At 49.9% G+C, this 16,820-nt stretch overlaps 2 protein-coding genes across 6 annotated transcripts in view; one reads left to right on the forward strand and one right to left on the reverse strand.

The window, feature by feature from the left end:
* Positions 1-14,558, forward strand: CUNH12orf43 (chromosome unknown C12orf43 homolog). Of its 4 annotated transcripts, none has more exons than XM_033220352.1 (6): positions 1-183; positions 5,633-5,675; positions 6,161-6,259; positions 10,627-10,700; positions 11,883-11,973; positions 12,495-13,558. In XM_033220352.1, exons 1-6 carry the CDS (start codon positions 39-41, stop codon positions 12,844-12,846), a joined length of 804 nt encoding a protein of 267 aa, XP_033076243.1. In that variant the 5' UTR covers positions 1-38; the 3' UTR covers positions 12,847-13,558. The 4 variants fall into 4 exon arrangements, with proteins under 4 accessions (XP_033076243.1, XP_033076244.1, XP_033076242.1 ...); XM_033220351.1 differs by having other exon boundaries at positions 2-183; positions 12,492-14,558; XM_033220354.1 differs by lacking the exon at positions 1-183 and adding an exon at positions 4,133-4,389 and having other exon boundaries at positions 12,492-14,558.
* HNF1A (HNF1 homeobox A) overlaps positions 14,475-16,820 on the reverse strand; it is a 24,293-nt gene continuing 21,947 nt past the window's right edge. Inside the window, exon 10 of one of the 2 annotated variants that reach the window (XM_033220350.1) lies at positions 14,475-15,902. In XM_033220350.1, coding sequence (XP_033076241.1) covers positions 15,775-15,902 — 128 coding nt within the window. In that variant the 3' untranslated portion in view covers positions 14,475-15,774. The remainder of the gene's footprint in view (positions 15,903-16,820) is intronic. The other variant, XM_033220349.1, reaches the window with a different exon arrangement.

Here is a 16,820-nt window from a genome sequence, read left to right on the forward strand (position 1 = left end):
ACGGCGGTGTTCTACACAATCCTTTGCGGTGGTTCAAGATGGCGGCGCCCAGTGCCACTATGAGCGATTCGGAAAGCAGCAGCAGCAGTAGCGATGCGGGGGAGCTGGAGCGGTGCCGCGAGGCGGCAATGCCGGCCTGGGGCTTGGAGCAACGCCCGCACGGGGCAGTAAGGCCAAGAGCCGGTAGGGTACTATGTTTGGGGAGACTGGCTGAGGGGCGTGGGATCTTCCCCTGGAGCCTGAGAGGATGGATGGTGAGGAGGGAGTCACTGGAACTCGACTTCCTTCCCTGAGAGAGCTCCAGGGACTGGATGTAGTGCTGATTGAAAGCATGGGCAGGTGCAGTAGGGAAGGTATTTCATTATCCCAGTCGGGGAAACTGAGGTACCCAAATGTCTTTTGATTCTGCTTCCTTGGGTCTATCCTCACTGCCCCACACTGGGAAGGCCGCCCTCTCTTCGAGATGACTGCAACAGCCCCCTCCCGGTATTCTCGCACCCAGCCTTTCCCCACCTCCAACACATCATTCTCCCACCCTTGAGGTTGCCAAGAGCAGTGCTCAGCACATCACTCTGACCATGACTCCCTAGTCCCCTGGGAATAAATACAGAACCCCCCCCTCAACATCAAGGGGCCTAATTCAAGAACCCAAGGGTTCTTGAATCTGGAATGAAAAAATGTTGCATCTTTGCTTTCCATTCTCCTCTGACTGAACTTTATAGTCTCTTTCCATCATGCAAGCACTAAGCCACAGTAGTTCTGGCAATACCGTTACTTTATCCCAACAGAAGTCACAGATTTTCATATCTCATTACAGTCTTTGCAGATACAGATCTCAATATATCATTTTATTGATAATAAGATACTGGGAAAAAGTCATTTACACTCATCCCTGATTTAAAATGTGCCACTCTAATTTTTAGACCCATCTCTAGATCTAAGATGTAAGAAGAGCATACATCACAAGTTTGGTTGTTTACTATCATGATAATTAAATTTCAGTATCATTGGTTTTCTTTGTAATCCCATATGTTGCATTTCATGCATTTAAAACATTACTCTGAGAAGAGAACCAGGCTTCACCAGGCTGTTAGAGAAGGCTATGGCAAAGCAAGATTGAGAACCACTGCATTTGTTTAAAAGGACTTACAAGCCCTTTGGTGATCCATTTATTGCCTTCCTCTCCCTTCCTTCCCTCCTGCCATACTGCACTTCCTGTAGGTAGCTTCCAGATCATAGTCTGCACCCCTCACCCCCTAGTACCATAACCACAGTTTTCTCTGCAAGTTCTATATGCGGATCTGCCTTTCCATCTCACTCATTAGCAGTGGGAACTTGAGCAAAGTACTTAAATCTCACTGTACCTAAATTTCCTCATCTGTACAGTGCGGGTAGTGGTAGTACCCACCCCATAAGGTTGAGAAGTAACTGAGATAATGCAATCTACAGTGCTTGGCACATCTTAAAGGCCCAATACATGGTGGCAAATATGTGATTGGTCTTTCCACATGGACTGCTTTCCTCCTCCTGCCTAATTCTTGCTCTTTTTTTTTTTTTTTCAAGACTGGGTCTCAGTCTGTTACCCAGGCTGACACAATCATGGGTCACTGCAACCTCGACTTCCCCCTGCTCAGATGATCCTTCCACCTCAGCCTCCCAAGTAGCTGGGACTAACAATGTGTAGTCCCAGGTACTTTTTGTATTTTTTGTAGAGATGGGGTTTTGCCATGTTGCCCAGGCTGGTCTTGAACTCCTGGGCTCAAATGATTCTCCCTTCTCGACCTTCAAAGTGCTGAGATTACAGGTGTGTGAGCCCCTGTGCTTCTAGTTTTTTTGTTTGTTTGTTTTGTTTTGTTTTGAGATGGAGTTTCACTCTCGTTGCCCAGGCTGGAGTGCAGTGGCACAATCTCAGCTCACTGCAACCTCTACCTCCTGAGTTCAAGTGATTCTCTTGCCTCAGCCTCCCTAGCAGCTGGGATTACAGGCGCCTGCCACCACGCCCAGCTAATTTTTTGTATTTTTAGTACAGACAGGATTTCACTATGTTGGTCAGCTGGTATCTCCTGACCTTAGGCAATCCACCCACCTCGGCCTCCCAAAATGCTGGGATTACAGGTGGGAGCCACCACGCCTGGTCTTTTTATTTATTTATTTATTTATTTATTTTTGAGACGGAGTCTTGCTCTGTTACCAAGGCTGGAGTGCAATGGCGCAATCTTGGCTCCCTGCAACCTCTGCCTCCCAGGCTCAAGCAATTCTCCTGCCTCATCCTCCTGAGTAGCTGGGATTACAGGCACCTGCCACCAGGCCCAGCTAATTTTTTTTGTATTTTTATTAGAGACAGGGTTTCACCATGTTGGCCAGGCTGGTCTCGAACTTATGACCTCGGGTGATCTGCCCACCTTGGCCTCCCAAAGTGCTGGGATTACAGGCATAAGCCACCGCATCCAGCCTAGATTACATTCTTGAGTGCGTCTGGTAATAGCCACCAGGAGTTGAGAATTTATTTTTTGCCCCGTTCTAAACACTTTGTTGTCTGTTTTCATCTTCCCAGCAATGCCACGAAAGGGTATATTAGCCCCATTTTACAGAAAACTGATACTCATAATGGTGAAATAACTTGGCCAAGGTTGTCCACTTTGTAAGTGGCAGAGCCAGGCGTAAATCCAGGCCTACCTGACTCCAAGTCCATGCTCTTCATTGCTGCTGTGCCACTCTGCCATTGACAAGTGTCTATTGTGGTCAGAACTCCCACTCTTTGGTCCATGACTATGTGGAAATATAGGTCACTATTTTATTTTTGTAACCTCTAGAGACAGCTCTTAAATCCAGTGATGAACTGGTCACTCAAACCACTTTAATTTTAGGGTAGCATATACTTTGATTTATTTTTCCAACAATTAATTCAAATCAAGATACTATGGCAGGATCTGGGGATACAAAGATAAAAAGAGGCAGACCATATATTCAAGTAGCTTACAAATCCAGGAAGGAGACGGGCATGGAAACAGTGTCTCCAACACTACCTCCAGAAGGTTGGTGATCATATTCCTATTTTATAGATGAGAAAACAAAGACTCAGGGAGATAAAGTGACTTGCTCAGCATCACACAGCTTGGTGGCACAGCCAGGACTCAACTGAACTGTCTCCCTCTGTAATAACTGTTTCTGTTCGCTGATGGTACCTCACCTTCATCACACTGTAGTCATGATGGAAGAGATGCTCTTCTTCCGTGTGATTATCTGCTGAAGATGAAAGACCAGGTCTTTAAAGACTGTCCATCCAGGGCCGGGCGCGGTGGCTCAAGCCTGTAATCCCAGCACTTTGGGAGGCCGAGACGGGCGGATCACAAGGTCAGGAGATCGAGACCATCCTGGCTAACACGGTGAAACCCCGTCTCTACTAAAAATACAAAAACTAGCTGGGCAAGGTGGCGGGCGCCTGTAGTCCCAGCTACTCGGAGGCTGAGGCAGGAGAATGGCGTAAACCCAGGAGGCGGAGCTTGCAGTGAGCTGAGATCCGGCCACTGCACTCCAGCCCGGGCGACAGAGCGAGACTCCGCCTCAAAAAAAAAAAAAAAAAAAAAAAAAGACTGTCCATCCAGGCCTCCACATTGCCCACCTCCAGGAGCATGGGGCATGTTTAGCACTCTGTATTGTGCTCTGAGGTACAGTGACATAGACCACAAGGTACTAGGACACAGAGGCAACGTGTATGGGTGATGACGTAAACACAGCAGTGCCCCCATGGAGCAGTTGCATACACCATGGCCCTCCACTGGGCCCGGAGCTACCAAGTGTCCACTTTGTTCAGTTGGCCCCTTAAATATACAAGCACGTTTTGTCTTGTTAGTTAAGTCACAAACCTCAGCGCTAACTTTCACTCGTTTCTCACGCCCTGTAGTCAGTCTGTCAGTGAATCCTGTCGACTCCATTTATTTATTTATTTATTTATTTATTTATTTATTTTAGAGGGAGTCTCACTCTGTTGCCAGGCTGGAGTGCAGTGGCGTGATCTCGGCTCACTGCAACCTCCACCTCCTGGGTTCAAGTGATTCTCCTGCCTCAGCCTCCCAAGTAGCTGGGACTACAGGTGTGTGCCACCACACCCAGCTAATTTTTGTATTTTTAGTAGAGATGGGGTTTCACCATGTTGGCCAGGATGGTCTCAATCTCTTGATCTCGTGATCCACCCGCCTCGGCCTCCCAAAGTGCTGGGATTACAGGCGTGAGCCACTGCGCCCGGCCTTGACTCCATCTTAAAAGTGCATCTATCTGGAGTCCTGCCACTTCTCACCACCTCAATTACTGCAGCAGACTCCGTGTTCCTGCCTTTGCTCCAACAGTCTCGTGCCGCACAGCAGCCAAAGATGCTCTGTCAAAACCCAGGTCAGTTTATGTCCTTCCTCTGCTCAGTTCCAGAGCTCCTCCTCCTCAAAGCCCAGGTCCTCCCATTGGCCCACATCAGGGCCCTTCATGATCTGGTCCCCCTGAGTTCTCCATCTCTGCTGCTCCCAGTTTATTGGGTGGGCTCTGATCACACTGACCTCTTTGCTGGTTCTAAACACACAGGCAGGCTCCAGTCTCAGGGCCTTTGCAGATGCTTTCCCTCGGCCTGGAAGGCTGTGTCCCACATGCCCACTTTGTTCACTCTCTCTCCTCTCTCAAATCTCTGTTCAGATGTTACCTTGTACAATGAAGCCCTCTCTGCCCACCTTTATATAACAGTCCCCAGCCCAACAGTCCCCACCTCCCTCCCCTACTTTGTTTCTATTTTTTTCCATACACTTACCATTATCCAAATTTACATTTTGTTTATGTATGTGTGTTTATCATCTCTCTCTACCAACTAGAATGTAAGCTCCATGCAGACAGTGATATTCGAGTAAGTTGCTCAGCAATGACAACACCTGGTTAATAAAAGGCATTCAGTATCTGGTTTGAGGGAATGACCAAAAGGCCAGGCAACCCCATTATTTTGGCTTGAAAAATGTGATCCACAAAAGAGCCATCTTCTCTCTCTTCCCCTGCACTTAGCACACAGCCAGGCAGGCATTAGATTGTGCAGTCAAATCACACTTAGACCTGCCTGTTCAGCATAGCGTGGTGGTTAAGAGGGGACTCAGGAGTCAGATGGCCTGGGCCCTCAGCCCAACTCTGTCACTTATTAGGTATTTGACTCTGGCTAAGTTATTTTACATCTCTTCTGCAAAATGGGATAATGGTAGCCCCTCCAATCAGGTTGTTGGAAAGATTCACTGAGTTATATGTGTGATATATATTTTAGGTTACATATATAACTATTTTAAGTTTTATGTATAGATAACTAAGTTATATATATAACTATTTTAAGTTACATAACTAAGTTATATATATAACTATATAAAATGTACTTATATAAAATATGTAACTATATTATATACATATATAACTAAATTATATATGTAACTATTTTAAGTTATGGGTATATAACTATTTTAAGTTATATATAGATATAATATATATGAGTTACATATGTATGTATATATATGAGTTATATGTATTTTAAGCTGCAGAAAATAGTGCCTGGCACACATTTGTTGTTGCTGTCATTGTTTCCTCTATAAATGCCCCAATTTTTATTTTTCCACAGGTGCTGCAAATAACCAGTTGTCAACCTCCCAACCGAGCCTCAGGTACTATGCACTTTGGGTTCAAGTTTCACTTATTCATTCAACAAATACTGATCTCCTGCGTGTGCCAGATGCTAGACTACACATCTGGCATTTCCAGGTGAACAAGACAGACATGGTCCCTGCGCTCATGGGGACAGCTTCTTTTTTTTTTTTTTTTTTTTTTTTTGAGACGGAGTCTCGCTCTGTCGCCCAGGCTGGAGTGCAGTGGCCGGATCTCGGCTCACTGCAAGCTCCGCCTCCCGGGTTTACGCCATTCTCCTGCCTCAGCCTCCCGAGTAGCTGGGACTACAGGCGCCCGCCACCTCGCCCGGCTAGTTTTTTGTATTTTTTAGTAGAGACGGGGTTTCACTGTGTTAGCCAGGATGGTCTCGATCTCCTGACCTCGTGATCCGCCTGTCTCAGCCTCCCAAAGTGCTGGGATTACAGGCTTGAGCCACTGCGCCCGGCCAAGGGCAGGAAGTGAGGTCTCTTTGTGTGTGTCGTAGGCATAAGGTGGATGAGCATGAACAAGATGGCAACGAGCTTCAGACCACCCCTGAATTCCGAGCCCACGTAGCCAAGAAGCTGGGAGCCCTGCTGGACAGGTAAATAAAGGTGGAGTTTCTCCTCTCCTGCCCTTGTTAATACAAACAGCAATGGCTCACATTGGCTGGGAGCTCACAGTGTCCAAGCAGGCACAGTGGCAGGCACCTGGCATATGTCACCTCCCTGCATTCATAAACAACATTATCATGTGGGTCCTGCTGTTACCTTTATTCTCCAGGTGAGGAAACAGGCTGTCAGCAAGGAGATATGTTTGCTGAATGTCACATCATCGTCATAGCTACCATTTACTGAGCAACTGTTTGTGGCCATGCTCTGTGCTAAGTGCTTGATGTCCATTTTCTCATTTAATCCTTGTTATGACCCTAAGAGGTAGGGACTCTTATCGTTCCCACTGTGCAGATGGGCAACTGAGGCTCAGAGAGGCAAAGTCATTTGCCCAGGGGACACTGCTACTAAGTGACAAAGCCAGGATTCAGAACCCAGGAGGGAGCAGAATTGGGCTTCAAACCCAAATTTGTCTGACTCCAAGCCCATGTTTTTTTGTTTTGTTTTGTTTTTTGAGATGGAGTCTCGCTCTGTCGCCCATGCTGGAGTGCAGTGGCGCACGATCTTGGCTCACTGTAGCCTCCATCTCCTGGGTTCAAGCGATTCTCAAGCCTCAGCCTCCCGAGTAGCTGGGATTACGGACACCCACCACCACACCAGGCTCATTTTTGAATTTTTGGTAGAGATGGGGTTTCACCATGTTGGCTAGGCTGATCTCAAACTCCTGACCCCAAGTGATCCGCCCACCTTGGCCTCCCAAAGTACTGGGATTATAGGTGTGAGCCACTGTGCCTGGCCAAGCCCATGTTCTTAACCCCTGCATTATCCTGCAACCATGAGAGTAAGAGAGGAACATCAAGAAGCTCATTCCCGCCACAAGAGGGCAAGGAAGGGCCGTGTTCCTATTTCTTGGGTGCCTTCTGGGTGCTAGGCACAGTGCCCGGTCTCTATCTTACATTCTCAACACAGGTTGATCACCCAGTCAGTAAGGATACAGGTTGGCATTCTTAAAGTAGGCATCAAGGAATACAACCTGTTTGAGTCCATATGGGCTGCTATAACAAAATAACATAAACTGGGTAGCTTATAAACAAAATAAATGGATCTCTCCCATTTTAGAGGCTGAGAAGTCCAAGATCAAGGCACCAGCAGATTCAGCATCTGGGGAGAGCCCTCTTCCCAGTACAGAGGGCGCCTTTCCACTGCGTCCTCACATAGTGGAATGGGCGAGGGGTCTGTCTCAGGCCTTTTTTATAGCAGCACCAATTTCATTCATGAAGGCTCCACCCTCACGACCTAATCACCTCTCAAAGGCCCCCATCTCCTAAACCTAATACCCTGGGTTGAGGATTTCTTTTTTTCTTTTCTTTTTTTGGAGACAGAGTCTCCCTCTGGAGCACAGTGGCGCGATCTCGACTCACAGCAACCTCCACTTCCTGAGTTCAAGCGATTTTCATGCCTCAGCCTCCTGAGTAGCTGAGATTACAGGTGCACGCCCACCACGCTTGGCTAATTTTTTATATTTTTTCTATTTTTAGTAGGAATGGGTTTTCATCATGCTGGCCAGGCTGGTCTCGAACTCCTGATTTCAAGTGATCCAGCCGGCTTGGCCTCCCACAATGCTGGGATTACAGGTGTGAGCCTCTATGGCCAGCTGGGGTGAGGATTTCACCATAAGAATTTGGGGAGGACACAAACCTTTGGATTCTAGCACTAGCCCAAAGCGTGGCTCTACAAAAAAGGAGGTCCAACAGCAAAGAAGTGTGAGAAACACTGCAATCTACATACCTCCACATGTCCTTGCAGACTGCAAGCCATAGTAGTATATTCAAGGCTCTGAGAATTCCTGTAGTGAAGAGACCTGTGTAACTGTTTAGCCCAGCATTTTCCAAACTTGTTTGGCCACAGTGCCTTTGTTCCATGGAAAACCAGTCAACAACCTATGGAACGGGTCTTGAGATACACTGGGCTAGATCTGTTCCTGACTGGCAGAGCCCTGGCAGGGTTCTGAAAGGGAGATGAGGCAGGATTTGGGGCCATTGCCATTCCAGTCGAAGTAGATAGCAAAAGGACAAATGAGCCTTCCCAAAGTGTGAACCAGCTATTCTCCTGAGACAGAATAATAGGCCAGAGCCCCGCAGCCTGAACCCCACAGGGTTCCCCTCAATTGGAGAATGTAGGGGAGGTGCTTAGGAAGGCAGCTGCATTTCAGCCTGTGGGAGCACAGTTTTTCTTTGTGACTCTGTGGCTTCAGGCTGAACAGGGCCTGCTTGGCATTGCTCTGAGCCACAGAGATGTTTCTGCAGTAGAAATGCCAGCCAGCCTTGGTTAGAATATCCCCTGCAGCGTTTTCATGTTTCTCCAAAGAAATCTAAATGATACCTTAGGCTAGGCGTGGCGGCTCATGCCTCTAATCCCAGCACTTTCGGAGGCCGAAGCAGGCGGATTATTTGAGGACAGGAGTTGGAGAACAGCCTGGCCAACATGGTGAGACCCCATCTCTACTACAAATACAAAAATTAGCTGTTCATGATGGCGTACACCTGTTATCCCAGCTACTTGAGAGGCTGAGGTAGGAGAATCGCTTGAACCCCTGGGCAACAGAGCAAGACCCCACCTCAAAAAAAAAAAAAAGATATAAAAGATACTGCATTTGGTCCCTTGTGTTAAGTCAGTGTCTCAACCTTGGCGCTGTTGACATCTTTGACTAGCATTTGTCGTGGGGCTCTATCCTTCTTCCCATTATAGGATGTTTACCAACATCCCTGGCTTCTACCTACTTGATGATAGTAGTACTCACGCCACCAGTTGTGACATCCAAAAATGTCTCCAGACATTGCCAAATGCTCCTGGTGGCCACCATGGAACCACTGTGTGGGGTCAAGAACAGGTGCCTGAGTGGCATCATCTCTACTCCCTCTCCCCAGGTTGCTTTTCCTGAACAGGACTTGTGGGGGGTGCCTTTGGCATATAGGAAGGGAGGTTAGGGAAAGCACCCAGGGCATTGGTGCGTCTGCCTTGAGGGCATTGCTGAGAGCCTTGTTCTCTGCAGTGCACAGTGACATCTCCATCTGCACTCACCAGAGACATGCTTCCGGCCTTGTGCCTCTAGAGAAATGTGGTTTATTTTTATGTTAGAGATCCTGTGAAGGCCGAAGCTTTTCTTGATGACAGTCATCATCTGCATCACCATCATAGCTACCATTTACTGAGCAGGTATTTGTGGCCAGGCCATGTGCCACAAGTGCTTGATATCCGTTTTCCCCTTCAATCCTTGTGACAACCTTAAGAGGTAGGGACCTTCATCATTCCCACTGCGCAGGTGGATAACAGAGGCCCAGAGATGTAAAGCTGTTTGCTTAAGGGACACAGCTAATAAGTGATAAAACCAGGATTCAAAACCCAGGTCTGTGAAGTCTGAATGAGGTCCATGAATTGGATCAATTTCCATGTCCTGGTGGTGATATTGTGCTATAGTGAGGCACAGTGCAAGAAAATGGGTGGAGGGTCTGTGGAACCTCTGCATTATTTGTTGCTACTGCATGTCTACAATTATCTCCAACTTTTTTAATTAAAAAAAAAAAAAAAGTGTAGCCAGGCGCGGTGGCTCAGCCTGTAATCCCAGCACTTTGGGAAGCCAAGGTGGGTGGATCACAAGGTCAGGAGATCGAGACCATCCTGGCTAACACAGTGAAACCCCATCTCTACTAAATATAAAAAATTAGCCAGGTGTGGTGGCGGGCACCTGTAGTCCCAGCTACTTGGGAGGCTGAGGCAGGAGAATGGCATGAACCTGGGAGGCGGAGCTTGCAGTGAGCCGAGATCATGCCACTGCACTCCAGCCTGGGAGACAGAGTGAAGACTCTGTCTCAAAAAAAAAAAAAAATTTTAAAACAGGTCTGCCCTACCCCAGAAGCTGTCCTCTGAACTAGTTTTCTAGATTGGTCATATTTCACTTTTCATGCTTGCTGCTAGGAAGCTCAGAGCAAAATGCATGCCCTCTCTCTAACAAGTGGGTAGGACTTCTTAACCACACTTCTAGGTCTTTCTGTTCCTCTTGCCCTTATATCTCTTTGCCCTATTTGAAATTGCTTTCATTTTGTTTTACTGTGTCTTTAAAACTTCTTCGACACTTGCTGGAATAAAGTGGGCTTTAAACAAATGAAGCACTGCAGTTTGAGTGGCAGAGGCTGGTCAGCATATTATAACCAGACCATCAACCCTCTTACTATGCCATTTATGCTTTCTGCTTTTGCATTTTTGATCACGTGCCCCATCCCCTCCACTTCAAAAAGAATGTTTTAAAATTGTTTTTGTTGTTATCCAAAAATCTTAAATCAACCATCTCCTCTCCCCTTAGCTTCATTACTATCTCAGAAGCAGCGAAGGAGCCAACAGAAGCTAAGGTACAGAAAGTCACTTCAGAGGATGATGGTGAGTGGTTATACTTAATAGAAGCTATCATTTATTAAGCACCTAATGTGTGTCTGGAGCTGGGCGAAACATTTTTGGCACATTCTTTTTTTTTTTGGACAGGGCCTTGCTCTGCCTGGAGTGCAGTGGAGCGATTATAGCTCAATGCAGCCTCAACCTCCCAGACCCAAGCTATCCTCCCACATCAGCTTTCTGAGTAGCTGGGACCATAGACATATACCACCAACCCTGGCTAATTATTTTTTTTTTCAGAGACAGGATCTCGCTGTGTTGCCCAGGCTGGTCTTGAACTCCTGGCCTCAAGCGATCTGCCCACCTTGGCCTTCCAAAGTGGTGGGACTGTAGGCATGCACCACCACACCTGGTTAATTTTTGTATTTTTTGTAGAGACAGGGTTCGGCCATGTTGCCCAGGCTGGTCTTGAACTCCTGGCCTCAAGCTATCCTCCCGCCTCAGACTCCCAAAGTACTGGCGTTACAGGCATGAGCCTACTGCACCATTCTTTCATCCGCTCAGCCCTGTGGTGAGGCAGGTATTATGATGAGACCCCATTTACAGACAAGGCGACTGAGGCCCTGAGAAACAAAGTCATTTGCCTGAGGTGGCCTCGTCTGTGTCACCCCGAGCAGGAGCACTTTCCTGCTGCCCTCCACAGCCTTGCCCATCTGCGTCTGTCCTGTATCAACACATTTGCCACTTTGAAGGCTGCCTTAGGTCAGGAGCTTAAGTGCTGACTTCCAGAAGCCTCTGAGGGCTTGCTGAGCTGATGTGGCTGCTGGCTCCCGCTCCAGCACCCCCTCCACTGGCTCCATCAGGCATCAGCATGACTCTTGGCAGAGGCAGAATCACTTTGTAGTTAGATGACTGATTCCCGGGTCTTTGCCTCTGGACCAGGAGCTCCTGAGGGCAGAGGTGGGGCAGCCTCAGCACCTGGCACCTGGGAAGAGGGGTTGGCATCTGGCGGTGCTGACTCTTCCCCCTTTTTTTGTTGTTCGTTTGGGGTTTTTTTGTTACTCTTTTTTAAATTTTTTTAATTTGTGTCTTTTTAAAATTTTTGTTTGTTTCTCTTTTTGTTTCTTTTTTAAATTTTTTTCTTTTTTGTTTCTTTTCTTGTTTACCTTTTTTGTTTCTCATCTTTCTTTTTGTTTTGTTTTCGTTTGACTCTGCCCGTCTGAATCTTAGGTTTCCGCCTTTTCTTCACGTCTGTCCCTGGAGGCTGTGAGAAGGTAGAGTCTCCACAACCCCGCCGAAAGCGACAGCCCTCCAGCTCCAGGTGGGAACTCACACCTCTCCTCACATCCCATCCTTTTTCCTCCTCTTCTCTCTTGATGGGTTCCCCAGAATAGCCAAGCAGACTCCAGGCAGGCCCAGGCCCAGGCCGAGGCATCGGCCCTGTCAGGCAGCTGGAGAAACCGTGCTCTCAGTAGGAGGGAAAGCCTTCTTGGTGGCGGCTTTGGATGTTTGCTGCTTTTGAGCACCCATCTTGGGCCAGACACCTCACTTGATCATAGTTGCCTCCTGGGACATCCCTGGGAGGCCTGGACTCTGTTAAGATCCCCGTTTTATAGAAGATACTGACAGTCAGAGAGGTTAAGTCACTTAAGGAGGTCACAAGGCTGCTACGCCCAGACGCCAGTATTGGAAGCCAGGTTGGCCCCACTCCCAAGCCTGAACTCGCTACCGGCCTCCCTCTGCGGCTGCCTCCTGGTGACGTGGACCAAAGGAGGACAGCGAGAGGCGGCTCTGGGGCTGTGTCCTGACTCCAGGTAACGCAGGGTGCCCTTGTTGCAGCAGTGAGGACAGTGATGAGGAGTGGCGGCGGTGCCAGGAGGCAGCTGTGTCGGCGTCCGACATCCTGCAGGAGTCAGCCATCCACAGCCCTGGCACGTTGGAGAAGGAGGTAAAGAAGAAAAGGAAGCTGAAAAAGAAAGCCAAGAAGGGGGCCAGCGTGGACTCAGCTGTAGCCACCATCACGCCCACCCCCACCAGCACAGCCACCGTCCAGAAGCAGAAGCCAGGTGAGCTCAACGGGGGCCAGGTGTCGCTTGGGACTCAAAAGAAGAAAAAGAAGAAAAAGGCAAAGAAGGCCAGCGAGGCCTCTCCCTTCCCACGAGCAAAGAGTGCCACAGCTGTGCCTGCACATTGAACCCAGCCATGGGCACAGGGCTCAGCTGGCTCCAAGGACAAGGTGCCCCCCTGGGGACAAGGCATTTCCAGGCCCCACCTCCCTCTCCAAGTTCAAGCACTGGACTGGCAAACCCAGACTGCCAATGAGACCCTGATGGTGATGAGGGCTTGCTTGAGAGTTGAGCCAAAAGAGTGACTGTAGGGTGAGAAGCCCAAGCAAGGCCTGCCCCTCTGTGCTGCCATGGAGGGCTGGGATCAGGGGGTCAGGGGGAGGCCTATGGTTCCAGAACATTCCATGGCCTCAGGAAGAAAGGAGCCTTCCAGTTATTTGAGACTAGTGGCCAAGTGGTGAAACCTCCACCTCCCTAGAACTGTCTGAGGTGGGCAGGGGAAGGGAGACCTTCCCGCCACCTCTTTAGCCTGGTATGAGAAACAGTTTTTAGAAAATGAGAGAAGGGATCCCCAAGAGGCCAAGGCCCAGAGAAAGTTTGGTTCTTCTCTCCTTAGCCCCCATAGACTTCACAGAATTGTCTGAAAAAGGAGAGCTTTTTCACCCCTGGCTTTCTAGAATTTTCTTTGCATTTGTGAATATACCACACATGATAGTGTCTCTGAGCTGACCAGATTATGGAAACTCGATTGTCAGAGGACCCAAAACAAAACTTAGAGTGATTTGGGTATTGCCTGTCAATGCTGAACCTTGAGATGTTTTAAATACAACACAAATCTCTGCACTCCCAGGATTTGTGCATTCACCCCACCCAAGACTTCAGGAAGTGTCATAGCACTTGTGGACTAGGTTTCATGCGACAAAGGCATTCTGCAAGAAGTAGAAGCTTGTGACCGGGTGCAGTGGCTCATGCCTATAATCCCAGCACTTTGGGAGGCCAAGGAGGGTGGATCATTTGAGGCCAGGAGTTTGAGACCAGCCTGGCCAACATGGCGAGACTCCATCTCTACTAAAAATACAAAAATTAGCTGAGCATGTTGGCACGCGCCCATAATCCCAGCTACTCAGGAGGCTGAGGCGGGAGAATCACTTGAACCCAGGAGGTAGAGGTTGCAGTGAGCCGAGATTGCACCACTGCACTCCAGCCTAGGCAACAGAGTAAGACTCTATCTCAACCAAAAAAAAAAAAAAAAGAAGCTCGTGGCCAGGCACGGTGGCTCATACCTGTAATCCCAGCACTTTGGGAGGCCGAGCCAGGTGGATCACTTGAGCCGAGTTCCAGACCAGCCTGGGCAACATGGCGAAACCTTGTCTATAAAAAAAAAAATACAAAAATTAGTTGGGCATGGTAGTGAGCGCCTGTGGTCCCAGCTGCTTGTGAGGTTGAGGTGGGAGGATCCCTTGAGCCCGGGAGGTCAAGGTTGCAGTGAGCCGTATAATGCCACTGCAGTCCAGCCCAGGTGACAGTGAGACCCTGTCTCCAAAACGAAATTTTTTTTAAAGTAGAAGCTTGAGGTTAAGATGAAATCTGGCTTCGTCATTAGAGTCTCAGCAGAGCCAGAAAAGCAGAGACGTGGGGTGTGAGAGCGTGGGTGCTGGAGCCCATCTCCTCTTCGCAGACCCCTGGCCTGCCCCAGCCTCCCTCTACCTGCCCAAACCCCATCTGAATGATTTGTGGACAAGCAAGAAATTACCACCGCATTTCTCCTTAACTTTACTAAAAGTTAAATAAACGTGCCGCTCGCCCAAGCTGGCTACAAGCTGCAGGGGTTGCTGGGTCACCCCAGGCCTTTTCCTGAATCCCAGGGTGGACGCGGTGCACTGGGGGACAGGTTCTCAGCAGCAGGCCCAGGGATGTGGGACCATGCTTGCCCTGGATTCACAGGCTCCTTTGTCCCTCCTGGCAGTGCTCAGGACCTCGGACTCCTCAGGGTGGCTGCGAACTGCCCTCAGCCAGCCAGACCCCAGGATTCTGAGTATTAGTCCTGTCCACAGAGGTAGCTCCTGTGCCCTGGGGTCACCTCTTTCTTCTGGGCACCTCAGCTTGGCCAGCCGCTTGGGCCTTGCTCAGCTGCTCGGGCCTTGCTGCGTTCTGAGCTCAGCTACTCCTGCCCCAAATAAGGGCGGGGTCTGCAGGGCCCTCGAGACAGGAGCTGCCCCACCAGGACCTAGACTTGGCATGGGTTGCGAGGCTCCCACAGGAAGAAGGACAACTTCCCAACCCTGAAGCAGCCTTCCCAGTAGAGGCAGGAGGCCAGGCTGGCCTCAGAGGCGTGATACCCAGGAAAGCTGGAGGTCATGGGGCCTGGGAGAGGGAATTGCCAGGGACAGGGGAAGCCGGGAGAGCCCTGCCTGCTTTTCCTATTAGCTTTGGCCTCCCTGGGCTCGGGCATTGGAGCCCCAAGCTCTGGCACAGAGTAGCCACCCAGGAAATGCCTGTGTGAGTAGGTGATCGAGTCAGTACAAGTGGTATGTGGGTCACTAGCTGGAGGAGTTGGGGCAGGATGGAGTGGCCCAGTGGGTGCATTGGTGACCGAACAAGGCCACGCTGATCCAGGGCCTCTCAGAGCTCAGCAGGTCACAGCTACACAGGCTTGTTTCCTGAGAAGTGTGCCTGCCAGAGTGGTGTAGTGGTCCCGGGGCTCTCCACAGGCCCAAGCTGGGGGTGCCCAAGCCATAGGCCGCCCCCTTCTGTTCCAAGTAAGCAGATTGTGTCCCACACAGCAGGGACAGTCCCTCCTACATCTGCCAGGAACAGGCTTTGCTCCTAGCTCTCCATGGCCCCCTCTTGTGCAACCCAAGCAGCCCTGCATGGGTTGTTGGGGCGCCTCAAGAGCCCTCCGTTTCTGATGCATCGGAGCAGAGTGGGGAGCGAGGCCCAGCTGTCCAGGAAGGGCCACAGGAGCCCAGCAGGCTCAGGTCCTTCAGGCAGGGCTGGCTGCTGCCCTCATCACCCCCCAAGCAGGCAGTACAGGCCCCAGGGCCCAGGTGCCGTGGTTACTGGGAGGAAGAGGCCATCTGCGTGGAGATGAAGGTCTCAATGACGCTGTGGTTGGACGGCAGCAGGTGGCTGTGGCCGTTGCTGGAGTCTGAGCTCTGGTACAGCACCAGGCTGCTGGAGGACACTGTGGAGGCAAACGAGGCTGCTGACCACCCACCAGGCGCCCACACGCACCCCACCTGCCCGTCCCTAGAGGTGCTCGGAATGAGGAGGCAGAGCCACACCCCCTGGATCACAGCAGGTAACAGGAACCCCAAAGTCACACCTCTCCTCTCAGTTCTTAACAACGGGAGCTCCCAGCCAGGGTCCGGGGCCGCCCAGGGAGTGACCTCAGTACATCTTAGTGGGAACGCTGGAGAAGCCCTGGTGAGATGCCGGGGTAGGTAGTTGTACGTGTTGGCTTGGCTAGGCTGAGCCAAACGCTAATCTAGGCGCTGCTGTGAATGCAGGTGCTTTGTAGATGTGGTTAATGCCACAATCAGTTGACTTTGAGTAAAGGAGGTTACCCTGAAAATATGGGTGAGGGCCGGGCGCGGTGGCTCAAGCCTGTAATCCCAGCACTTTGGGAGGCCGAGACGGGCGGATCACGAGGTCAGGAGATCGAGACCATCCTGGCTAACATGGTGAAACCCCGTCTCTACTAAAAAATACAAAAAAAAAAAAAAAACTAACTGGGCGAGGTGGCGGGCGCCTGTAGTCCCAGCTACTCGGGAGGCTGAGGCAGGAGAATGGCGTAAACCCAGGAGGCGGAGGTTGCAGTGAGCCAAGATCTGGCCACTGCACTCCAGCCTGGGCAACAGAGTGAGACTCCGTCTCCAAAAAAAAAAAAGAAAATATGGGTGGGCCTCCTCCATCAGTGGAAGGCCGTAAGAGCAAAAACCGGTTTCCCAGGGAAGAAGGAATTCTGCCTCAAGGCTGCAGAATTCACTCCCCAGAGTTGCCAGCAACAGATTTCAGGCCTGCCAGCCCCTGCAGACACGTGCCAAGTCCTTCAGGTAAATGCATTGGTTCTGTGCTCCTGGAGAACCCTGACTGATGGCCA

This window comes from Trachypithecus francoisi, unplaced genomic scaffold (genome assembly GCF_009764315.1).
Source record: "Trachypithecus francoisi isolate TF-2019V2 unplaced genomic scaffold, Tfra_2.0 Lachesis_group11, whole genome shotgun sequence".
Lineage (NCBI taxonomy): Eukaryota > Metazoa > Chordata > Mammalia > Primates > Cercopithecidae > Trachypithecus > Trachypithecus francoisi.

Coding starts and splice junctions, on each gene's coding strand:
- CUNH12orf43 (XM_033220351.1), top strand. CDS start 39: ATGGCGGCGCCCAGTGCCACTATGAGCGATTCGGAAAGCAGCAGCAGC. Junction 5,676..6,160: donor ACCTCCCAACCGAGCCTCAG/GTACTATGCACT, acceptor TGTGTGTCGTAG/GCATAAGGTGGATGAGCATG. Junction 6,260..10,626: donor CTGGGAGCCCTGCTGGACAG/GTAAATAAAGGT, acceptor CTCTCCCCTTAG/CTTCATTACTATCTCAGAAG.